Raw genomic sequence first — 26503 nt, 5'->3', positions numbered from 1 at the left:
AAAGGTGGTGAAATAGAATTAACTTTCTCAAGTCACTGTTAGTCCCCAGTCACTGATTTTTCATTGGCTGTGTAATGGAGCTCTTTTGGATTCCACTTAAGCATGAATTCCACAAATTATCTTCAAATATCCTTTTCAAAGGTGACTCTTCAAAAACTAAAATTAATAATTGCTCCATTATGTATGTGTATATATATCTGTGTGTATGTATATTTATATATGTATATATATAGGATACATGTATGTCCCTTACTGAAAGGCTTTTTCATAATTCACTTGTGATGAGGCTTGCTGTATTATTAGTTGAGTGTTTGGTGGGAATTTGAAATTAGGTCAGCTACTTCTGGGAAAGGGATAGAATTACTGGTTTTAAAGTACTAGGGTGCTGTGTGTTGATATTTCACTTCTCAGAGAGGGTGTTTTGGATTGGGAGATTGGTTTCAGAGGCGATAGTGAACAACTCGAGTCACGTAGATTATTCAAAAGTAAAAAGATTCTTGGCCCCAGAGGAGGGACATAAACCTTCTGCACCTTGCTTAACACCATGGGTCGTGGAAGGAAGAGCTGTGATCTAGCATAGGCAACAAAAACATGAACTAGCCCGGTCAGGAACAGAGAATTTTGGAACACTCTCTGTTCTCATTCAGACTATTCTAAATCTGAAACATTGGAGCTTCACCTATTCATGCTTGAAATCAGGATTTTCACACCTGAGCAAGCTTGAAGTAAGAGCACATTTCTCCAAACGTTATTTACTTGGCCAGTCAATCTTTGTATTCCTTTTTCTGCTGTGTCAGATAAGAGGGCTTGGTTAAAACCTCAGTCCTTCATCATTCAGTTTCTCCTTGTGCTGCAAAGTCAACTCCTCATTACTTTCTGCCAATCTCTTCCTTTCAAAATGTTCTCACAAATTCAGCACAGTACTGCATGATCAATCATGATCTGGGAAAGAACAGACACTGCTTTAAATGCTAATTGTGCTGCAGATCATTTAGGGACACTGAACACATGAATATATGAACTGTCAAATTTGAAATCCCTCTACATATTTTAAGTATTACAGGCTGTGTCCTGTATTACTGGTAGCATAATCTTTACTAGACCTGCAGAAGTATTTGATTTATGAAATTGCTGTCATGAGAATCAGTCTGTTCTTACTCTATTTATATATGTGAATGGTATACTTTACTATGTTCAACAAATGGAAAATGTCTAAGTGCTAATAAAATTTCAGGACAAATAGAGACGTTTTGTTCAGATGAAGCTTGTGTCACTGGAGAGGCAAAATAAAGGTTATTTTATTTGTGCATGCCTGACTTTTATAACATACCATGCTTTCAGATAAGATTTCTAATAGAATTTAATGTTTAAAGTTATTTATTTCTAGAAAAAAGTCCCAGGTCTGTTGAAACGTACTGGGACTCAGATGCTTTGTGACTTCTCTACCATATTTTTTAAACAGCTCCAGGATAACTGAAACTTAAATTGGTGGAGTGGTATGGTATGATATTTGTATATGGCAATGAATAAGGTACATTGTGAACAAGATGAGAAAATACATCTGTCTACATTTCACTTCATTGCCCTTCTCTTAAAAAAATGCCTGTCTTCCCATTGGCAAAGAGTGACGCCCTGTGGTTTAATTTTGGACAGGTTTGCATTGTACTTCAGTATGAAAGTAAAATTTTAACAGCAGGGATGTTGTTCATCTGCACTGAAGATTTAGCTAGACCTTGATTTGTTGTTTCTATTGCAGTTGCATCTCAGAATCTTTTATATTAGAATAAGGTTAAATATTATATAAAGCAGAAATGGAGGCAGTCACTGCCCTAACGAGCTCAGGGTCAATGCACGGAGCAGGCAGACACTGAGAATGGAACTGAGCACAGATTTTTCACGTCTTGCCACTGCTGGTTGCAAGCAGAATCTGTCTCTCTGAAATACTTGGATATGAATCCCCTGTACCCATCACATTCTCCCCTCCCTTAAGTATTTGGTTACCATTATATCAAGAAAGTAAAGAGAGAAACTGCTTTCCCTGTTGCCTAATGGCTGTAACTCTTCTAAATATTATGTCTCTTCCCATTAAAACTTGTCATTTGCTTCATCAGCACACATGGTCCTTCATTAAAGTCTCTTTTAAAATAGTATCCTTACTATTCTCCTATGACTGAAGCACCAATCAGTGAAACTGCTATTTCTGAATCCAAGACTCTGTATTCACAGTATAATTTGATGTTTTGGAGCAATAGTCCCATACGGACTCATTATCTGGAAGAGCTAGCTTGTTAAATGGATGTATTGGAAAGGTCAATAGAAATGGAATTAAGGGGAATATTCTATAGTCGGACTTTATTCTGTCAGGCTGTTTCATATGTATATGTGTAAGAGGGGCAGTTTCACAGCAAGTGTGGACTATGAAATCTCAGAGCTCTCCTGCCTAATTCGTCCTAATTTATAGTGTAATTATATTGCAAATATGGAAAAGTTAATTTGTAGAGCCCTTCTATGCTAATTAAGACAGACCAGTAAGAGATGCTTACCTGCTAAGTACCTTTTTCTTCTGTTTCTAGCTGTTTTACATGATTCCAGTCACTCTGTGTGTTGGTGTTATTAGTGCCTTCCAGCTATCAGCCTTCACTTTCCGAAAGAACTTGGCAGCCACTGTTCTCCTGCTGATACTCTTTGGGTATGTGATTGGAAATGCTACTACGGAATTATAGCTTGTAAGAAACAAACAGAAATCTTTAGACTTGGTTTGCACCTGCTGCTGGATGCATGATTTTTGCTCTTTGGAAATGATTATGATTCATCAAAAGATAGTGAGAAACAGGCTGAAACATAAGTTTGAAAGTTCCACATGGAAGGTGGAGGGAGATTTGCTCACGCATTTTGTTAAAAAAAAAAAAGAAAAGAAAAAGACTGGAAACGTCTCAGAAAATACTGTATAAAAATCATTTGCTGTTAGAAATTGATTGTAAGTTATCTTCCAGAAAATGAGGGAATAATAACATATTCAGATCAGAATTTCAGTGCTTAACTGTGCAGAATATCATCAAGAAGGTAAGAAGTGGTTGTATTTTATTACAGTTCTACCCATTTTCTGTAATTCTGTAATTTTAGATAGCTGCAGGAATTTACATTTCCAATGAGAAGTCTGTCCAATGTGGAGTGCTGGGCTGGTTGGAGATTTGTCTCCAAATAGTACTGAGAGAGAGGAAAGTCCTCCCATATCACCCTCTTTCTTAGTTTCACATGAAAAAAAGTTATAAAAAGTTAAAATAACTGGTTAAACAGAGGATTAATTTCACTATTGTAATAAGGCTGTTGAGCCCTGGGCTCAATTAAACTAATGGTCTGTCTACTCTGTTCCTTTAACTCTTCCTGTGTGCAGTCCCAGGTGATGTGAGAAATGTTGAAGATGAATAGTTACAGGATAAGCATTCTGAGAAGTTTCTTCCTTATCTCAAATTGTTGCTATCTTTATAGGGGAGGAATGTATATCTTCTGACACAGATGTTTAGATAATGAAATATATCTGCTCCATGAGAGAATCACAGGGAAGGAAAATAGAAAGAACCTTCTGCAAGATCAGGACATGTTGCATTCCAGAAAGAGTTTCAGATAAATACTTTTAAAAAACCTTACTGTATTTCATCTTGAAACTGTTTTCAAGATCTCATGCCTCCAGCAACTCCTTTTTTGGAAAACTGTTTCAGTATCTCTATAGTAGGATGTATTCTTTGAAATTCCAGCCTAAATTTATTATTTACTTCATAGTTCTCCCTCATCAAACATCTTTTGCAAGCCCAAGCGAGCCAAATCCTCTTGGCCTTCCCATTCCCTGGATAATTCTATTTATCGTTTTTCCCTGTAACTCCAGTTTGAGTTCATCTTTCCTGGGCATGAGTGGCCAGACTAGTATGTAATATTCTAGAGGTCATGATCTTGTAAATAACTCAGATGAAACATCCAAAGTTCATACTATTCTCCTCCCTGTATCACTCTTGTCTTCTTCATTCCTCCCGCACTACTATCAATTGATTCCTTCAAGTTAAATGCAGAAATTCTTATCAGTCTTAGTGCAAAGACTAATAAATCTTATCCCTGTGGTTTTTTATTACCTTTACAACTCTTGAATTCTTCTTGTAATCCAGTTACTGTGACAGCAGCGTAAGAATAGCCACGTATGGAGATCTTAGTCAAGCAGCAAATGAACCATATAGTACATTGTATGTCTATCATACGGACTTATATGTCTGCTGAAGCCATGACATGTTTTCTGCGGTGTGCTTTGGTCCTGCCCACCGTGTACCACTAAATCCCAGGTGCTAAGAGTTATGCTGGCATTGTTTTAACCAAAATATTGAGTTAAAGTTAGGATATTTCAGAAGAAACAAGCAATGACTGAAAAGCTGGACTGTCTTCTAAAAATTTTTTTGTTGGCTGCAGATGCAGCTTAATCATCTCAGCATAATCCCTCCTGTACTGTTCAACTTTGACTGACATAACAGATATTACAGTGATTTTTAACAAGAAGGCCTATGTATTCAATGTGTATTAACGTGTATTAAAGATACAATAACTGTCAGTCAGTAAGTTTAACATGTCTCAAGAACACTGATAAATTTCAGAGTTGCCACAGTTCCTAGTCTACCCTTTACTCGGCCTAACTACACAGTAAATGTGATGAAGCCTGTTGTGGTCATTTTATCCTTCACCAGTACTGTGCATGTAATTCTCATTTATCTGCATTCCATAATGCATTTTTTTCCCTTTAAAATTTTATTTTTCTCTTCAGGGTACATTTGTGCGGCTTTTCTGGTCTAGAATAAAGATAAAAATAGCCCAGTTACAAGAAAATGTTAAGCTATGTGCCAGAAGGGAGCGTGCTTGAAAGAATAATCAAGAATTTCCTAGTGTGCTACTTTAAAACGGATTTCCTTTAAAAATACAATGGTCTCTTAACTAAACTGCATTCTTTCCTTTTTTGGCTGATAGCAAAAGTGTTTTATAGTGCAACTGTTTAAGTACTTCTGTCCAAAAAGCTCCGTCTTTGATACTTACAAAATAACAAATTACAGCTGTAGCTGAAGGAAAAGAAAGAGTTGGGATAGAAATGTAGGCATGACTGGCAGCTACTTTAAAGGCTGCACTTGAACATCTTACAACTTTAGTATTCTAAAAGTCTTATTAATTTCTTAGTAGCTATAAGTAAACAAATAAAATTTTGCTTTCATTTACAGAAGAGTAACAGCACTCTAAATCATGTTTCTTTCCTGAGCTGTTTCCAAGGATGGACTTGTATTTATGGTATTGCAATTCAGAGCAAAACTTAGAATAGTGATTTTGGTATGTGCATGAAGGGAAGAAAAGATTGTGTAATTAAATTGGCAACAAGTATAGTGTGATCTTGAATACTTACAATCATCATCTGAGACCCAAACATTAAGTCATTTAACCTTTATCTTCCTGTAAACTGAGGATAACATCACTATTACTTCACAGCAGGATTTGAAAGTTCGTTTCTTAAGGGAAAGGATTTTGGCATTCTTAGATGAAAAGAGTTCATCTGTAAAGTACACAATACTGAATTTAAAAGGGACTTTTATGGCTCATAAACTATGGTTTAATGCAGTGAAAAACTGAATTCACCGATTTTTGGCTGGTTGCTCTTGCATTGAGCTCTCTATTAAAACAATTATATATACATATATTAACACTATATAAGTATTTATATGCGCAACTGTATATACACTGCATATCATGCAATGGCGTATGCTGTTACCTATGCTCCTGCAGTCTATATACTGTTTGCTTGATAGATATGTCTTGTGCTATGTTGAATAGAAAATAAATTTCCTTTACATGACATTCATGCTCATCAAATTGCCTGGGCATTTTTTCAGTCTGGCTAGATGTATCTTACTCTTTATGAAAAATATGACTGCTCCGTTTTGGATAGGCATCATTTGACTTGCCAGAATGGAGGGTGCCTTCCCTCCTTCTTTAGAGATTTGCATTGAAAGTGATGTAGCCATGGACATGCTGTCTTATCATCACTGTGCTATGAAGTAACTATGCACTCATTTTTGATGGCTACTACTCTACTAATGGATAACCTGGTTTAGGTAATAACAATGCTAACTTGATCTCTGACAAATTTCAGTTCTCAGATATCACTGTCACAAATATTAGTTTTTCAAGGATTAATGCTTTCTTCTTTTTTTTTCCTTTCTTTTCTTCCCTCTCTCTTTGCTTACTCTCTCCTTCCTTTTTTGTTCTTTTTTCTTTCTTTGAAAACCTCTGAGAAAAGCTGATTGCTCAGCAACCGTGATTTAAGCTTCAAATATTTGGTTTTAATTTTATCTCTATGTAAGAGGCTTGTTAAGATGCATGGTTTTGCAATCATTCAGAAATCAGGGTTGTGAGCTTTCTGGAACAATGAAAGTAAATATATGCAGTTGATATATGCAAAAAAGGATCATATCTGCACATCACATGGAAGTAGCTATGTGTACATCTTTGGAATCATAAGGTAATTTGGTAAAGAAAACACATCCAAAATTTGTCTTTTTTTCTCAATTGGTCAAAAGAGTTGTTTTCATATTTTAAAAATAAAGAGTGGCTATTGGGTTTTTTCCTAGTATGATAACTGTCTTTTTTTTTTTTTTTTTTTTTTTTTTTGGCGAGGCCAAAACATAACTTATGTGTGATCATTTTGTTTCTTTAAACTTTCAGATATGCAACTTTACCATGGATGTATCTTGTATCCAGATTCTTCTCAAGTTCAGATGTAGCTTTTATTTCTTACATCTCCTTAAATTTTGTGTTTGGCCTGTGTACCATGCTGGTGACTCTCTTACCTCGTTTGTTAGCTATAATTTCCAAAGTGCAGGTCAGTTTAAAACCTTTGCTTTATGTTACTCATAAGCAAGATGTATGCACACATGTGCATGTCTGTATATATTTGTGTACATATATATGTATGTTTATATATATATGCAGAGACAAGATTTTTTCCAGCAAACTCATGTTTTAAACATTCATGATTTTTCTGTCCTAGTGTATACTGTATTGCTTGTTACCATCTTGAATTTTAACTTGCTTATATAAGGAAAAAAAAATAACGTTGCACTGTAATAATGGAAAAACAGCGTTAATTGAAACCTTGACATTTTCCAGACCATTAAGTTGAAATTGGCACATAATGAGAGCTGTTCTGGTCCATTGAATAGATTATATGCATTGTAAAATGTGTTTGAATAATATTGACATAAGAGATAAGCCTCATATTCCTAGGATCTGCAGTGCATTGTATGAATAGTAATATGCATTCTCACTCCATGTATGTAATTTTCATTAGTCATAATGGTAATTAAGCAACTTGATAGAGAGGAGATCCAGAATGTATATGAATATCTATGCATGTACCAGGTCAAAAACTTGATGACTGAAGTCAGATCTGGATTACATGTCATTTAAGTTTGGAGGCAGATTTGGTGTCGGCTTGGGTTTAAGTTGGTGATTTAGAATCATTAGCATTCGAATATTAAAATTTTAAGAAAATAGAATGATCATGGCCACATGTGTTTCGTTGCTGTCTGTGAACCTCAACTAAAATTAGAATCCCATAGCCCTAGGCACTCTAAAGTGCAATAAGGGATGAACCCCTCCCCAACATAGTTCACATTCCCCTAACATGTGCTCTTCTGAAATCAGTTCTCCTTGAGTGAGATTTGAATGCGGATTTGTAAGTGTGCTTAATGTGCTGTTGGAGAAAATTAGTTGTTTTCTTTTTTTTTTTTTTTCCTTCCCTCTCCCCTCCCCCTTGCTCAATCTTAATACAGAGTTTTCAGAACATCTACAATATCCTCAAATGGACGTTCATCATATTCCCACAATTCTGCTTAGGCCAGGGCTTAATAGAACTTTCGTACAATCAGATCAAGTTTGACCTGACCAGCAGCTTTGGAATAGATTCATACGTGAGCCCATTTGAGATGAATTTCCTGGGTTGGATTTTTGTGGAAATGGCCCTGCAAGGAACACTGCTTCTTCTTTTACGGCTTTTTCTTCATTGGGATCTCCTCCAGAAACGAAGGTGTGTTGCTATTTGTATTCTGCCATGTGAAAATGGAATTATTTTTTAAAGAAGGAAAATGGTGGATTCCTTTGAACACCTGAAGAGAAATACTTCCGATAACACAACGCACTGAATTAGTGGAAACTGCAGAAAAAAATAGTAGTAGTTGCTGTTTCCCTTGGATTCTGCTGAGATTGCATCACCAAGCTTTAAGGATTGCAACCAGGGAAATAAAACAAGAGTTATCCAGAGTACAGTAATGTCCAATTTGCCATGTATCGTTTGTTATCATCTTCTGTTTTAGGGGTCAGGGTTCAATTAACAGCATGGTCAGCCCTTCAGAAGATGTTGATGTAGAAATGGAGCGACAGCGACTCTTTGGTGGAAGAACTGGTAATGATATCCTCCTCCTGTACAACCTCAGGAAGTGTTATGGAGGTTTCAGTAAGAAGAACACAGCTGTGGAAAGCATAAGCTTGGGAATACCAAGGGGAGAGGTAAAGAGGTCTTTTTTTTTTTTTTCCTTTTAGAAAATAACACTTAATTCTGTACAATTGTTCAGACAACACTCAGGTTGTCTGCAATCAAAGATCTGTAGATAGCAGCATAACAATTTCAATTGTAGTAATTTCTGAAAATCAATAACTGGATAAAAGCAGAAGCTCTGGTGGTGTATAAGAAGCAACTGTTCACTTATTTTTTGGGTTACAAGTTCATCAGAGTCTTGATTTTTTTTTCTTCTTGCTTATCTTTACCAAGTTACTGTTTTATAGGCTAACATAAAAAGCAAGTAGGTAGCACAGCAGTTCAATATCTGAAGAGAAAGCAAAGAATACCTAGCTCAATCGTAAACTGTAGACTGAATCCTGAATTTGTCACCAAGGCAAACTTGTAGTTCCCATGCTGAAATCATCACAATATATTTAAATATAGCATATAATAGACTAAAATACTATTTTAGTAAGCTGAAATTTAGCACTGAATATGGTAATCCTAAAGATTTCAGAACAGCTTTTTTTTCTTTTTTTTCTTTTTCATGATTTTGATGCTTTTGGGAATTGCAGATATTAATTTCAGAAACAGTGATAAGGAAACAACTTTTCTTGGTTGTTAATAGCAAACTGGAAGATATGAGAAACTAGTGTATGGCAACGCAGGTCTAGTGACATCCTGTCAGTTATAAATCAGTTGTTGGGTAACTGGGGTAACCAGGAAGATGTTATTGCCAATTAAAGCCTATTTATCAATAAGAAAGTTCATGAAACAAGTATTTGAAAAGTTATGAAGTGCTATAAGTAGACTTAATACAAATCCTGTCCTAGCTTAAGCATATATTCATTGCAGCTAAGGGCCTGAAATAACTGTTCAGAGACAGCATGTGTCCTGGCTGTGCAGCATTCATTTACTTGTACAGAGTGAAGCAGCTCATGGAAACTGAGAAATATTGACTCTATAGCCTGGTAGTCAGGGGGCTCAAATAGGACTTGAGATCCTCAGGTTCAAATCTATCATTTACTAATAACTTGGATAAATAATGCATTTAGTTACTGGGCAGGGTTTTAAGTGGAGAGCTGGGATCCTAAATAAGTCACTTTTAGTAATTAGGGAGTAATCAAAATGTTATATATTTTCTTTTTGAAAAACTTATTTTCCATAGGAAAGGGAATTTGCACAGACAGTATATCCATATACAGTACCTTACATATGATAGGAAATATGAAAAGGGGAGAAACTGTTGAAGAATTAGTATTATTTATTTCTTTCAGCATAGCATATTGATTGCTTTTGCTCTTTCTTTTTTTTTAAAATCTCTGTTAGTGTTTTGGACTCCTGGGAACAAATGGAGCTGGGAAAAGCACAACATTTAAGATGCTGACTGGAGATACTATCCCATCTGCAGGACGTGCTGTTATCAGGACTCCTACAGGGTAAATAACACAGGGTTTGATCAGAATAGTGCTAATTGATAATGCCAATGATCAAAGACTCAGCACGTCTTCAGTCCTTTATACTGTACTCTAAGGACCTGTTTTGTTCCCTTTTAAATGTATATTGCTTTATTCCTGTTAAGTCTCTGCAGGAAAGCATTTTAGCATTATTTAATTCTGTCTGACAGCTCTGTTAATTGAGAATAAACTTGTCTGGTAGCAAAAGAGTAGGCTCTAGGAAGCCTTAATGTACAGCCTTTTAAAATTGTAGCAAAAATCTTAACATACAGTATGTCCAGATGTGTGGATACATACCCCCCATACTCGTGCTGCACTGAAAGGTTTCCAGGCTTAGGCTGATAAGCAGTGCTTCAAGTGGATAATTTGAAAATGTTTTCTGACACTTGTGTCCTTCAGAGTCATTAATTAATTACTTGATCAATATGCTATGTAATTAGGATAGGAGGTAGTGTTGGTGATGTTAAGGCTAACTTTGATGGAGTGCTATGTGAATAATGGACTTTTTGGGTTAGATGTAACCAACATTTACCATTTTTTCTCAGCAAAATTGGAGGGGAAGTTCTTTTTTAGTCAGGTCGAAGTAAAATGTATATGTGTTTATAGAAAAGTATTCTGGGCTAGTTAACCATTTTAAAACTTTTCTTTTCCTAAGTGATGACTATTTCAAAGTATGTTTTGGAGAACGACAGGTGAAGGGTTTAATTCAGAAAATTTTTGAAGGAAGCTTTTTGGAGTTTCCAAAATGACAAGTTACAATTCTTTGTTTTAGAAATGCAATGCTTTCATAGGTCAATATTTGCTCACTTCTTTACAAAGATAATGATCAGCAGATTTAACTTCAAAATGTAAGTAGTTTCAATCATTGCAAAATTCAGTTTTCTGGAAAGTTTACACTTCTTTTGAAATGGACACCATCACCACTACCAAACAGGATTTTACTTAAGTGTGTTTTGCTTGATTTTCTCATTATCTTTCATAACAACTTTTTTTTTAAGAGATTCAGTGTAAAAATAATTTGGTAACAAACAATTCCTAAAATGACCATGAAATAATTGTTAATCATGAAGAAGAAATTACTACAGAGATTTTAGAAAAAATATTCTTAGGGGAATAAGAAGCTTTACAATTGTTACAGAGACTTTTAGATGGTTGGTTTTACTTATAATTTCCCAGAACAGAAGACAAAAATTTTCAGACATTAAGCAACAAGAAAAATAACAATGACAAAAGTGATTTAAAATTAGGTAAAAATTAACATGTGGTGTTCTTTGGAACTGGTGGAATGCTTTCTACCAGGATGCCATGGAGGTCAGAAGTTTAGCATCAGTCTGAAGAGGACCTGAGATTTACAGAAATAAAATTATCTGTAATAATTTTGGTAAGATATTATCCTCAAGCCAGTATTTAGGCTCCTAGGTTTTGTTTACTTTATGAGGGGTATTTTTCCATAGCTTTTAATGGGATTTGTCTTTGGTCCCACCTGTGCATTCATGGGTTGCATATGGCTTTCCGTGCACAATGTGGTACCAGATCTATATTTGGGCAAATGATTTGATCTGGAGTGACAATTCCAAAATTTTAATATCCAGTTGAAGGAAAATATAAAGTTATAAGAATATGTTTCATCATCAATGTGTATTGGCACTTACAGTGTTTATTGACTACATGACTTATTTTATCAGAATCCCTAAAGATAACATTTTAAAAAAATCACAAAACAAGTGTCCAAAATACCCTTGACAACATTAATTATCACCCTGTATTACGGTGGTGTCAATCCAGGTTATAGATTTTTATGTTTGAAGTGGCTGAAGTGAGTGTAAAACCCATATTGCCAAATTTTCAAAACTTATCAGTTGAGAAGGCAACCTCAAGCAAGAGCTGCAATTACACAGTAGCCGAACTTGGGGAAACAAACAAATTCGGGACTGGGAGAAGAGATTTATGTCATTCCTGACTTTGTTCCTTGCTTCAGATTTTGGCAACTGCCATTAAGCAGGTTACGGTGCACTGTGTCGCTCTACTACTGAAAATCAATAAGGGGCAAAATCGTTGACTTTTCCATAGGTGAGATTATAACCATAAAAGGTCTGGAGAACCCTTCCTCAACAGTTGAAGAATGACTAAAGTTACTCATCCAAAGCAGAATAACTTTTTCTGAATAGAACTGATGCATGATTTTAACACACACACACACACAAAAAAGAGATGAATACTGTGAACTATGAACCAGTTAAGTTGTTATTTTCTGTAGGCTAGTAAGAAGATACAAAGATGATTGTGTTAAAATTTTATGTTAAGCTAACCTGATTCAGATCCAGGTATAGCAATTTCCTTTCTGAGCAGCAATCATGATTATCCCCAGGACAAGAACTGGGGCAACTATCAGATTCTAAACAGTCAAAGAAAAAAAATTAAAATTTAAAAATATTTTTTGTAATAGTTAATTTGTGAGTGTACAGAACACCTTCCAATTCCAGGTGTCTCTAAGCTGTCTTTGTTAGTTACAACCTCAGTGAACAGACAGTGAACAGATGTTAAAAGCTAAATGAATGTGTCTGGGTCCTAGATCTTTAGCTACCACCTTTAAGTCAGTATTTAGATGTAAAAACAAGGAAATTCAGAGTGATGGAAATGTTTCTGTTCTTTTTATTTGTTATGCTATGCAATATGCTCCCTAAGGAATATATACAATCCACATCAGAAAGACAATTGCAGATTTCAGAAAGCTTTCCTCTCTAAATGTAGACCTATTTGCTTCTGATAGTGTGTACGTATTAAAACAAAACCCCACAAACTACAAACCCCAGCCGCCACCCCTGTGTATAATACATGGAGAACAGAGGTCTGATTTGAGTATCAGGTACCCAGAGACTTTTAGGTGGATTGATTTGTATTTACACCTGAGATAAATGGAGGAAGGGGGATATCATGGTAAGAATTCTCCTTTTTTCACTCCAGTAGTGTGCTCAAAAGCCTGGTATTCCTGGCACAGAGGAGGAGAGAGTCAGCTGAAAAAAAGCAGTTGCTGGTCACAGCTGCAGACCACCTGCTGGTCAGCAGATCTAGAATTCTTTGTTTAAAATCTATGTCATGAAGCAGCTTTCATAGAGACATTATTTCTGATAGTAATTCCTGATGAATAATTTGGGCAGAAGCTTAGATGTAGATCTCATCTCTATTGGGTTTGACTGGAAAGAATACAACTTTTGTCCTCTGTGACCCTTGAAAGGACAGGATACTATAATCTGATGGATCCTTCATGATTCATTCTTCATGATCAAATAGCGAAATAAATATTAGAGAACCTAACTGATGTAACTCCATGCACAAAATCCTTAATTCCTAACACGTTTTGTTTCTTTGAATAACTATGTTTGAAAGTTCCTGGGTTTTTTTCTTTTTTTTAACACCCTCCCCCCCCCCAAAAAAAAAACCAACCCCCAAAACACCTCAAACTAAACCATATGTACATTTTCCTGATTGCTGTTGTAATCATTTCACTGAATTTAAAATGAAGTCATAAGTGTCTCTTTGAGGCAAGTGTACTGAAAACAGCTTTGAATTTTATAGGACAGCTTTTGCACCTGTGGACAACACAGGGCACTAGAAATGGTAGATCATAGAATCATAGAATGGTTTGGGTTGGAAGGGACCTCAAAGATCATTTAGTTTTAACTCCTCTGCCATGGACAGGGACACCCTCCACTAGATCAGGTTGCACCATCCAACCTGGCCTTGAACATTTCCAGGGATAAGGCATCCACAGCTTCTCTGAGCAACCTGTTCCAGTTCACCACCCTCACAGAAAATAATTTCTTCCCAATATCTAACCTAAATCTACCTCCCTTCTGCTTAAGGCTATAACCCCTTGTCCTGTCACTACACTCCCTGATAAACAGTCCCTCACCATCTTTCCTGTAGGCCCCTTCAGGTACTGGAAGGCTGCTGGAAGGTCTCCCTGGAGCCTTCTCTTCTCCAGGCTGAACAACCCCAACTCTCTCAGCCTGTCTTCATAGGAGAGGTGCTCCAGCCCTCCGATCAGCTTCGTGGCCCTCCTCTGGACTCGTTCCAACAGCTCCATGTCCTTCTTGTACTGGGGCCCCCAGGGCTGGATGCAGTACTCCAGGTGGGGTCTCACAAGAGTGGAGTAGAGGGGCAGGATCACCTCCCTCGACCTGCTGGTCACACCTCTTTTGATGCAGCCTAGGACACAGTTGGCTTTCTGGGCTGCAAGCGCATTGCTGGCTCATGTTGAGCTTCTCATCCACCCCCAAGTCCTTCTCCTCAGGGCTGCTCTCAATCCATTCTCCACCCAGCCTGTAACCATGTTTGGGATTGCCTTGACCCGTGTGCAAGACCTTGCACTTGGTTTTGTTGAACTTCATGCGGTTTGCATGGGCCCATTTCTCCAGCCTGTCGAGGTCCCTCTGCATGGCATCCCTTCCCTCCAGCGTGTTGACCACACCACACAGCTTGATGTCAGCAAACTTGCTGAGTGTGCACTTGATCCCACTGTCCATGTCACTGACAAAGATGTTAAACAGTGCCAGTCCCAGTACTGACCCCTGAGGAACACCACTCATCACTGGTGTCCACTTGGAGTGCAATGTAGAATTTGGGAAGTTCAACCTAAAATATCTTGGAGGTACATGGGATTATATTGAAAGAGCCTCCCACATTGATAGCCAAGTTGTATTCAGGGAACTCCTGCTAGATTCTAAAAGAAAATAAGAAAAATGTACTTCAGAGTGGCAGCTGCCTTTTTAACAGGGCAGAAGAGCAGATTCACAGCATCTTCTGGTACTTCTAAAAGATCTGTTGGCCTTTAGGTTGTTTGTTTGTTGAATGTTTAATACGGCAAAAAAGGAGCTTATTCCTAAGAACATGACAGAAAACTCCGTCTCTTTTCATAACGAGCTTAGTAAAATGCATAAAAGCTAGATGTTACATAACTGTTTTTAATATCACTGAGATTCATAAGACTGGGTGTTATTAAGCAGGAATGTTTATTAAATACTAGAGCCAACTTCATCTCTTCTGCAAATCGGGGTTTCCTGGCATTATTCTTGATGGGGGCATTCTTTTGGGGAAGGGAAGGCTTCTGTTTTGATTTTGTTAATCTTTTTTCTTTTTGATACACTACAAATTAAACAGGTATTTTAAATGCACTATGTGCCTAAAATTTGTATCTTACCACTTACATGGCAAATGCACACTTATAGCATACAAGCTGAGCAGTCTACCAAAAACCTGCTTTTTAAAAAATTTTCATATCCTTCTGCAGAAAAAATGTTTATATCCAACTTCTAACCTTTGCAATCCCATTCTGGTTGCAACTGTGATGTGATAAAGATAGGCCAGTAAGAGAAATAATAGGAATTTATCACCAACCACAGCCAATCTTGTGAAGATAATAGCAAAATGCCATTCACAGGGGATTTTGTCTTTTTTATTATTTTGTGTACCTCATTAACATTGCCATTATCAGTGACATATCTGTCCAAAAGAAACAGAAAAATAATTATCATATAGAGAGTGTGTCTCCATATAAGGGATATTTGCAACCCCAATATTAAAGAGTGCCAAAGGAAGAAGTGGCATTGAAACAGTTACTTTGGAAGATATGGAAATAAAATACTGATACTGAAGTACCATCAGTCCCTCTTATAAAGGGCAGAAATATTAAAAGCAGAAAGGAAAATAACTAGAAAGGAGAATATTTTAATAAAAATTGCTTACCTGTATTTATAAAGTATGTTGCTATAAGACTTTAGCAGACTCTGACTGGCTTCTGAACAACATCCATACAAAGGAGTTGTCAACTTAAATATGTATAATAGTTAACTGCATGGTCTGCTTGACATTTACAAGGGGTTTTTTGTGTTCTTTGTAGCACAGCTGTTCCTCTTTAAGAGTACAAATGGACTCAAATTAGTTCATGCTTAGCTCTACTGCCATAACGAGATTGCCACCAGTGCGTGAGCTGGCTAAATGAAAGCTAGTGTGTGAAACTGTAAACATTTTTGTAGTTACTTTTTCTGTCAAATAGCTTGAAGAAGTAAGGTCTGTATTTAATATGTACTAAGAAAAGCTGACACTTTACAAAGTGGTAAAACAAAGGAGAACAAAGTGAGCCCTCATGGTCTTTGAACCTCACTGGGTTGATGTATTACCAGATATTGTGTATCTGTTCCACATTTTTTTTCTTTTTTTTGAGTGTACATTGGCCATTTTTGTTTTCTTCCCCTTTCGATATTTGTGTCTAAACCTTCTTTGGTGACTTTGTGTCATAAAGCCTTCCTCAGCTGAGGAGGGCTAAACACAGCTTGGAAGATAAAATGTCAAAATCCTTTTAAGTCTCATGTCAAGATCAATGTAAAATAATGAATAATGCGACTAGTGGTTTGTTTGCCTTTTTGGTGCGCTCTATTTTGCAGTCTTTGCCATTATAGTTTGCTGAATAAAGTTGACTTTAAGTTCGTATTTAGAGCAAAGTCTCATTTGTAGTGGGGTGCGTACAGGAAGAAATAGATAAACTGGATGTTGTCTTGTTCATAGGTTGCTCCACTGAGGACCAAAGCATTTAAGCATTTGGCAGTCTTCCTCATGTAATTAATTTATCTCCCATGAATTTCTATCTTTCTTCTGCACAGAGAGATTCTCTACGACAGCAGCTCCCCATTCTATTTGAATTAAGTGTCAGTCATCTCAGCTGTTGGATTACGAAGTCATAGGACCAAAGAACTGCTCTCCAAAGAGGGGAAAGTGAAATATTTCTTTATAGCTAGGAGCTGGACTCTTTTGATAGTTATGATATTCAGCTTGATAAATAATTAAAAATGTAATTCAAATAGCTTTACTTGAAAGGCAGAATAAATTTACATCAATATAATGGCTGAGATAGCTGTTGTTACACTGTATATCAGTATAATTAGTTTAATTATAACTAAGCTATAGTTACATTAATTATATTTTAACCTTGATTTTTTATAATGTTAATTGTGCATTAGTATGCACTGAATTGAATGTGCAGTTAAGAGTACAATGGAATGTCTAACTACTTTTGCAATTTCTAAATTTATATTTCATTTTGACTAATTAATGGAATTTATCTCTCTACAGAAGCCATTGTAAGTACCATATATATCACTGCCTTTAGTTTTACTGCATTCAAAAACTGCAGAAAAAGCACACAAAAGTGAAGCAAAGTGCACAGCAGAGTCAATAGTGAAACAATTTTTCTAAAACCAGCCATAAGGCTGATATCAAGGGTACTGAGTTGTCTCTGGAACTTAAAACTGAGGTGTAGCCCACAGCTACTCATAAGCTATGTTGCTGGGAAGCACTGTAACAAATATGAACCAAATCTAGTCTCTGCAATAACCAGCCTAGCCTTCTGGAAACTACAGGTCCAGTTCAGGTGGGACAAGGCAATAGGTTTTGTCCAAGATCATTCTTTCTCGTTCCATTATTTTGGTTTCTTTTCAGTGCCAGAAAGGCTTTCTGACTGGAGTGGCCCATGCCACCTCAATGTAGCCTTCAGGGCTGAAATCAGATTTCAGGGGTTTCTTTCAACACACAAAAGAAATGGATCGATGTAAAATGCCCCATCCCTGGAGGTGTTGAAGACCAGGTTGGATGGGGCTTTGGGCAACCTGGTCTGGTGAAGGGTGTCACATGGCAGGGGGTTGGAACTAGATGATCTTTTAGGTCCCTTCCAAGCCAAACCACTCTATGATTCTATGAAAAGGCCTTAAAATGATCAGTGGAGGAACAACTTTGAATCAAAAATTTTACTCACTCAGAGTTTAGTTTATTATCCCCAGTATCTTGCAAGTCTAGGAAGTTTCTTTCATCGATAGTGTAAAACTCTGTACGATGAGCACTCCAAACCTATGGAAGCCTCCTTGAGTCCTGAATTTTGAAGGATGATTTGCACCAAAGTATCATAATTAATTCTCATTGTATAAAAGGAGACCACAGCACTTAGAAAGGGATGGAATATAATATCTTCCATGCTTCAAGTGCTAGACTGTGCTATTTTTCTTAAGGATGCCATACATTCTGTTGACCTTTTCTGAAAGTGTACTAGAAATGTAATTTGCAACTTAAAAAATTTGTTTAACATGTAAAGTTTTCTGGGCATGTTCTGTTGGTTTCATCTGTTGCAGCTGTTCCACTTTAACGGAAAAATTAAGTAGTAAGTGGAAGTATTGACCGAACATAACAATATAGTCTAAAAATAAAGTCTTCACTAAGAAGGAGAAAATTCATGTTCCATGTTAGTTCTATGTCTTAACTTGATCAGGATATGTAACCAAAGTTACTAGCAGAATTTAAATATAACAATTACTCAGTGTTTTTATAATCATACAGAATGTCCTATATTAGTGTAAAAGTCTGGTTTCCTTCCTATAGTACTGTGGAAGAAAAGGCTGAGAAGGGTTGGAATCTGTACTTGTATGTTCTTTCTCTCTTTGTTTATAAAACAGGCTGATTTTTTTTCTTCCTATATGTCCTATTGTTTATATGAATGGCCTAATGAGAAATGTTAGCATGTTGATAATAAAAGGGCAGAAAAATCCCGTCTGTGTTCCCCAGCTTGAGAAAAAAAATCAGCATTTTGCTGCATTCTAATCTATATTTCAGAAAATAGTAAAAAAAAAAAAAAGTATTTCCAATTTGATTCTGATAACATCTTATATGAAGACATTGGTTAAGGAAGAAGTTTAATGAATGGCATCAGAATTAAAAAAAAAAACAAAACAAACCCAAACAAAACCATTTACAGTGTATCATTTAGTGAAAACGTTTTCTGGTATCATGCCATCACTACTCGAAATGTTCATTTCATTTAGACCCATGAAAATGAAATCTGAGAGATTAACTGAGTTTCAAGGAAAATCAATTTCCAGAGATGAGGGCAGTTTTCTGTTGTAAGAGATGTACTATAATTAAAAATTATGCTGTATTTTTCTTTCATATATTTTTGCAGTATTCAGAAAAAGCTTAGGACCTGGCTAAACAAAATGGAAGGATGATCTCCAGCTTTTTGATTTGGAAATCTACTCTGTGATATTGCTGAGGGAAGAATAGGCATTGTACTATGCACACTAAAAAAGTCTCAATAAAAGACTAGAATTCTCATATACTTCCCCCCCGCCCCTTCTGATCAGATTGTTTTCTGCTTTGACACAGATGGAAAAAAATTAGGTCCATGAGTTCTTTAGTGAATACATTAGAATCTCTTTATTTATGGCAACTCTTTAAGTGTTCAAGGTCAGCACTAATGGATAAAGTTGCAAGATAAGGACCAAACTGAGTAAGAATATTAAATGATCTATTCTCACTGTACTCTTCCTTTATGAAAGCTAAAGGTCAGTGCGTGGGATATTGTTCATCTAAGGCTGCGTGCTTTACGGGAGGCGCACCACTAAAATCGTATCTGTACAATTAGCACTGGGGACACTGATGTGTTTTTATTTCCTGATGCAAACTGAGTAACCTATTGTCTGATGCAGTTCTAGCTAAAGAACATTAGATGTCTGTTATTTGTTTGCAGCCATGCATACTTATTTTTTGTTCTTCATGGTATGGATCCATTCCAGACTAGATGTATCTATCCAGCTACAGGGTTCATACTGAGTAAATGTCCCTGAAATTACCCCTGAGTGTGATTTGTTCTTTTCTGACTGAACTTGGCATATTACCAAAAGCCCGGTCTCTTGTTTCTCCAAAGACAGCAGCTGCACTGAAAGGAAACCTTGTTAGTGTTTCTGAATCTTCCTAGTAAAACAAACCTCAGACACATCTCTCTGCGTTCAGCAGCATCTAGATAGCATTTCACTGTCGGTAGTGTTTCATTATGTTAAGAGTCCATTAAATAAGGAATTCACTGCTTCTGGCAGGTTATGCAAAAAGATAACATTAATAAATCCATATCTTATGGTAAAGATGACCTTAAAAAATAATTTAATTTGTTTTAGGTATGGCTGGAAACTAAGCTGGTAAAAATTCTGTATATACTTCATTCAAAATAACCTATAAGTGGATATAAACTAATGAGGAAATATATTTCTGATATCCTCTTTCCCCTTTTCTTTTTTGCAAAGTCTTTGTCTAGAGAGATGTCTACAGGCAGTTAACTTCCTTAGCACCATCCAAACCTACAAAGATACTAAAATTTCGTATCTTTGCCGCTAAAAGCAAAGGACCATTCTAATTAGTCCCCAGCAAGGTTCAACTTAATCATGATAATTTATGTTTTGATGGCATTAAAATATATTTTGATGATGTAGTTCAATGCATAAAATGCAGAATTTGTGTTTCCTTTTTCTCCCCAGATTTCTGAATCTTAGTAACAGGAGATACATATTTATATTTTCACTAGTGCTTATATTTGTAGATCCTGCATTTAATACATTTATTTTGTGTCTAAATGATTAATCATATATTTAGTTCTCTTAACCAGAAGCGTAGAAAGTCGCTAAGAGGAAAACCATTCTGTTACTCAGAACCTTTTAAAAACTTTTTTCTTTCAAAGCTCAGATTTTTTTATTATTAAGTATCTTAATTTTGACAGGTCTTTTCTGTACATGTAAATCAGCATCATTGAATGTTGAATTAGATGTTGGAATAAATAGGATAGATTTACCGTCATTATGGGTAATGAGACACCCTTGCAATCAAGCTTGCTTCTTAGCAATGAATGTAATTTCAAGTAATGCTGTACAGCTACGAAGTGATGGCCAAAGTCTCTTATATCAGGATAATATTATTTTTTTCCTGTATTGTCTTTTAACCTACTAGGCTTTAATATTCTGTGGTTTGTTTTACTCTTGCTGTTCAGAGAATGCATGCATGCATATGTGTGTGCACAGACACACAAAGAATACACAGCAACATTTCCCTCTCTCTCAGCTACTGCCCCGTTAATATTGAACGTGATGCATGCAGTATGCTTTTGAAATATGTCTCCTTAGAGCAGGGTCTACCAAAGAGATAAGGGAGGTAAACATGGTAAGAATTAATTCTCATAGTTCCGTCCTCCTGTGTTGATATGTTCACCTTGACACACACACTGTTAGAATAGTGATGGTGGCAGTGCTAAAATGAAGGGGACAAAAAGCATGCATTGCATGTGGGTGGTACTATGGCAGTGAAGAAATTCAAAATCATTTACCTATGGAGTTGAGAGTAAGTGTGTTTCTCTTGAAGACTCTGTATCCCAAGGAGGAAATCCAAGCCTGTTTTTTTAAACAACATTCAAGTCTTTTTCTTTAAACAGGTCTGAAATGGATATACTTTCTGCCAGCTCTGAAGGCATTCTCATCGGCTATTGTCCACAGCAAGATGCCCTGGATGAACTTTTAACCGGTTGGGAGCATCTTTATTATTACTGCACGCTTCGTGGAATTCCAAAACAGGATACCCATAAGGTAACTATCCAGAACAGATTTGGAGGAGGAGCTGAAGCCAGGTTGGTCTGTAGAGTTTATAAAACAAATTGTACTTTTTTTTACGTGAGAGAATATCTAATATTTCATCTTAACAACTTTAGTAATAAGATTTTTCATTGCTATTACTTTATTTAAACAATATGGATTTTTTTCTGTCTGCTATGCCAGTTCAAAACACAATAACGTTACTGAGGATAGTAAAATAACGCACAAATGAAATCTCAGGCACAAAAACTCTAAAGCAAATGAAATTTATGAATGGTTCAAAACCTTCATTATCACACTTAGAGAACTGGGATGGAAAACCACATGTTCTGAGTCATGCACCTCTGAAAAACTCTTTTCTTCAGAGATGGGTTTAAACTCTGAAGGAATTAAAAATTGTTGAATGATTATATAAAGAAACCAAACATCTGGGTGCTGAGATGGCAGCTGTCGGCACTCTGCTAGTAAATGTCTGAAACTTCACAAGATGGTGGCTGCATTCAAACGGCTTTGGGAGCAGTCCCTAAAATATTCCAGCTGCCATACCAGCCTGGGGTTGCTCAAGGAGAAGAGGCCAAAACCTTGTCAGAAAATGCTTTCAGAGCTTACTAGCATAGATGGTGACAATCTCTGGGAATGTCACCGAGAGGTTTTGAATTTACAGATACAGATGTAGCTGTGCTGACCAGCAAGAAGTGCTCTTTTTCTGTAATGAGGCAATCAGTCAGCCAATATCAGAAATGAAGTACCAAACGGATATAGTGTAAAATGTGGTGGGGGGTTCTGTCTCTGCGGATGGAAGTTTCTATCTGACCTGGACTTGAGCAGCTCAGTCTCTTGTGCTTAATTGCATCTCTATTAACATGAGAAAACTGGAGCGTGATATGAAATTGGTGTCTGTCATTCCTGCTGTATAGATTGGTCCCACGTCATTGCTATGGCTGTAGGGTTGTCCTCATAACCTCCAGAATGCTGCCTGTTGTCTTCCTTTTCCTTTTTTCCAGGAGCAAACCCACATGTAACTGAAATATCTTTTTTTTTCTACCCACCCAACATTTTCCGGGCTATTGCCTCAGGGTCCGCTAAGTGGTTTACAATCAGTTCCTTGGCTGTATGTGAGAGGGCCGCCTTCTGGTTCTTTGGAGCTTTTTTCACCCCAGCAGCTAGGTACTATTCCAGAAAAAGGTATGATTCCTGCAATAGGACATTCAGTATTCAGAAATAAATGCCATCATGCCCCAATAATAGCATGAGGACAGGCAATATTTTGAATTTTTCCTGTCTTAAGCTAATCATTTAGGTGTTTCTAGATGAGAGACTGGGGGAAATAAAAGATTCTTACAAGTCTTTGCTGCTTCTCTTGGGCAGTATCCTGCCTGGCTGGACTTTTAACTTACTGTTTTAACAGTATATTTCTTGCAGGCTGCTTAGAAATCATCATACAGTCTTTTATTTAGTTGTTTGCTCTTCATAACTCATTGGTAGTAGGTTTTGCTTCTGAGTACTAGCAGAGTACTGAAAACTCGAATGTGTTTCCCTTGATCTAAAGGAAATATATTAAGAGATAATTGTTATTGCACTAAACCCCTCAACTATAATTACCTGTTTTCTCAATGAACTGACAGCTCCTCTCTAACAGTTGGGCTAAAAGCCCATCATAACTAACATCTATTATCATGGCACTTTAACAGACACAAAGGTGGCAACAAATTCTGGCATCTCCTCTAGAGCTTTGTAGTCATTCAAAAGGATGATGTTAAATATCCATACATCTTACATATGTTATTGAATGCTTTTGGTCTTAAGTGTAATTTAAAACAGGAATCAAAGTTTGATTGCTTAATTATTCAGCAGTGCTCTTAAAATGCTCTAAACATGGCTTTTAAGCTTTTCTGTCTTGTATTTTTCGTAAGAGGCAATACATTCATGTAATGGATGTCCAAATGGTACACCATGTACTATAAATGAAGAAGGTTTTAAAACACCCTAAGAAGAATGGAAATTTCAGAAGCACCTGACTGGTAGAAGTACATAGTTTTAATTAAATTTTGTGGAACTCATTTAAGTCACATACTTTGGGTGATACACATGCAGTGTTACTCTCAGCAAGCTCACTCTGGAGTATAGACTAAGCATACTCCCCATCTGCAATGAGGCTGAAGCTCTTAAACCCAGGCAGATGGTCATCCTCTGAGAGAGAAATGGAGTAGGAATGAGCCTATGATGTAGGCTAAGAAGGAATTCCCCACAGTTAAAATAATTGCCTCAGCCTTATTGGAAGAGTTACTTTTATAACCAATGTGAATTTGCCAAAAGAGGGGTGTCTTTGAGTGGGAGATGAATAGGGCTTTTAGTGCTGTGCTACCTTTCTGACTCCTGGAGTCGTAGACTTTTACCTATTGTTTTATTTTAGTGCTCACAGGTGTGAGGAAAAGCTGTTCAGGTGGCACTGGCAGACACCTCCTTATTGGTAATACCTCATCTGCAGACAACTGGAGAAGGTAGCTTTGGGAAGCGTGAACCGATCCGTGCATTACAGTGGGCTGTTAATGCTTTAATTTTACACTCTGCGCAAGCCCTGTCAACACCAGGTAGCAGAGGGGAGTGTGCCTGTGTGCACGTGCGCACGTGAATCCTGCCGTCGCTGCTGGATTTGTGACTCCTCCAGGTCATTTGGCCTCCGAGCAGCAACTGTTTTGGAGGATGAGGAGCAGGATCAGGAGCTATGTGGAAGCTCGAGAGTGGAGAGGGATCTGTGGTGTGCTTAATGACCTGGATTTCATAAGTAAACTGTCCCGCGCGGCACTGAGCTCTTCTCAGGTGCCTGGGAAGTTTTCCAGATTGCGAGGAGCAGGAGGATACCAACAGGTTTCGAGGCTGTGCCTGCAGGGTGTCTCTCTGCATGTGCATGTGTAAATGAACACTACTGCGAATGCGGTCTCCTGTCTGTGCTTGGTGAGGAGCCACACGGGTAACCTGGCTTCATACACTGTCTCTGTAGATAATGTGAGTATCGTCCTCTCTCTGAAATATCTGGCATTCATAAATCCCATTTCAAATGCAGACATATTTATGAGAAATTGGCGTACCTCAGAGCTTCCACTTTGTGTTCAGATCAAGCTATTCTCTGGGCAGTTACTACACGGCTACTCCGATGGCAGTTCTCAAAACCATTTGGGGAACGGTTCCTCAAATGGTGTGGTAATTTACGTACAGGTCCCGCTTCAAAGGAGCAAAATAAATTCTGCTTTATTTTGAGATGAGTTACGTTACTGTGGTGCACTTTGAGAAGATAAATGTTAATCTTCTGATTATCCTGGACCTTAGATGATCTAGGCGTAGGCTTAGCCTATTCTTTATAGGCAGCCTTCTGTGCCTTAGTTTCACATTTGTGATATAGGGACCGTTCTTCCTTTCAGTCATCCTAATTTTTTGTCCATAGATTGCAGAGCAGACTTTGTTGCCACATGCTTGCAATCAAGGCATCAAAGGGCTCCTGCAAATAATATTTAGCTACTCTGGTTTACCTTCATCAAAAACTGAAATGCAGCTATCTCAGAGGAAAACAAATGTTTTTGTCAGCGGGCCCTTCCGACTGTGTGGCATTGCTGTCAAGTGTTGCACAGCTGCTGTGTTTCAACTCAGAAATGGCTGGTGCCTGGAGAAAGTGTGCATTTTAGTTGCCCATAAAGAAAATAAGGCCTGGGAATGCTTTGTAATAGCAGCTGTATGGAAATGTAAGCTGTTATTTTCTCATTCCCTCCTGCCTATGATACAGCTCTCCAAGCCTGCCTCCGAACATTTACCAGTGTTTATGCTAAAGTGCACACGCACATATATATTCTAGAGAGTACATAGTTTAGATATGGAAAGCAACATACATTCACTTTGTTTTTTAATAAATTGGCAAGCGGGCAGGTGACTTACAGGATGTGTTGCTGCTCAAGTAATCTATTGAAGCACTAACTTCAAGGATCAAATCCTTTGCTAGACAGATTTATCAGCAGCAGGAGTTAAGTGCCTGACATAAAGTTGAGTGCACTTAATGTTCCAAAACAGTAATTAACTGAATGGGAAAGGAGGAGAAAAACGGGTCATTTGCTATCAATGTTAAGCTTCATGTAATGTGAAGTTTTACTTTACTTCCCAGATCTGGTCTGGAGGTTTCTTTTTGCTGTAAAACTGGAAAAGTTAGAGAAGAGCTTTTGGGCCATTTAGACAGATAATAATTTAACATAGTAATTTTAATTCTTATTTTTATTTCTTTAATATATCAAGTTTCCATATCTCAATTTGTTCCAAAAGACAGCATACAGCTTGTTAAAAAATATAAAATATTAATAAAATGTTAAATGACATCTCTCATTTGCATTAAAACTTGTGTTGCAAATCTCAAAACAAGCTTCATCAGGCCTTCAGAGGCAACTTCGCAGAATGTCAGTATGATTTCTCTTTACATTAACTCTCCAGGAAGATTTTTGCACTGACTCTGGAATCTCATTGACTTCCTTACATATTATATTCTATAGCTGCTGGAAACAGGAATTTGTAAATTCATTTATTCTTTGCATGCTTGCTTTTTTTGGACCCCAAGCAAAATTAGTGTGTACAGTTTTATAAGATTCTGGGATAAAGAACTATTTTCCCCTAAAAGTTTGACCATGAGTATGCCCTTTCCTAACAGAAGAAATCTAACACATCTGAGTTTGCTCTGAAGCAGAATGAATACTGTTTGGTATGGAATCGATGAATGATTGTTATTTAGGATGTTCAAACAACACTGCATTCAGTTACTCAGAACCTGACACTTTGAACAACTGTTTTGGAAGTGTATAATTATTTTTCAGATGACTCTAGAATTCATCCCATGCTTATTATTATTTGTACTAGGTATGATACACATTTTCAGTATTAGGTCAGGTTTGCTTTATGAGGGTTTGTTCAAAATAAGATAGCAAGAATTTATATATCATATTTATTTTGTCAGAAATTATGCAAAATTAACACACCGATGCATACAG

The 26503-nt window shown here is 36.9% G+C and overlaps 1 protein-coding gene across 1 annotated transcript in view; it reads left to right on the top strand.

Moving 5' to 3' along the window:
• Positions 1-26503, top strand: part of ABCA13 (ATP binding cassette subfamily A member 13) — a 199117-nt gene that overhangs the window by 146954 nt on the left and 25660 nt on the right. The window contains exons 44-49 of the mRNA XM_054817845.1: positions 2574-2689; positions 6742-6898; positions 7851-8104; positions 8391-8583; positions 9905-10014; positions 21326-21476. Of these exons, the coding sequence (XP_054673820.1) occupies positions 2574-2689; positions 6742-6898; positions 7851-8104; positions 8391-8583; positions 9905-10014; positions 21326-21476 (981 nt within the window). The remainder of the gene's footprint in view (positions 1-2573; positions 2690-6741; positions 6899-7850; positions 8105-8390; positions 8584-9904; positions 10015-21325; positions 21477-26503) is intronic.

This window comes from Grus americana, chromosome 2, assembly GCF_028858705.1.
Source record: "Grus americana isolate bGruAme1 chromosome 2, bGruAme1.mat, whole genome shotgun sequence".
Taxonomy (NCBI): domain Eukaryota; kingdom Metazoa; phylum Chordata; class Aves; order Gruiformes; family Gruidae; genus Grus; species Grus americana.
This window is presented reverse-complemented; position numbering and strand designations above follow the sequence as displayed.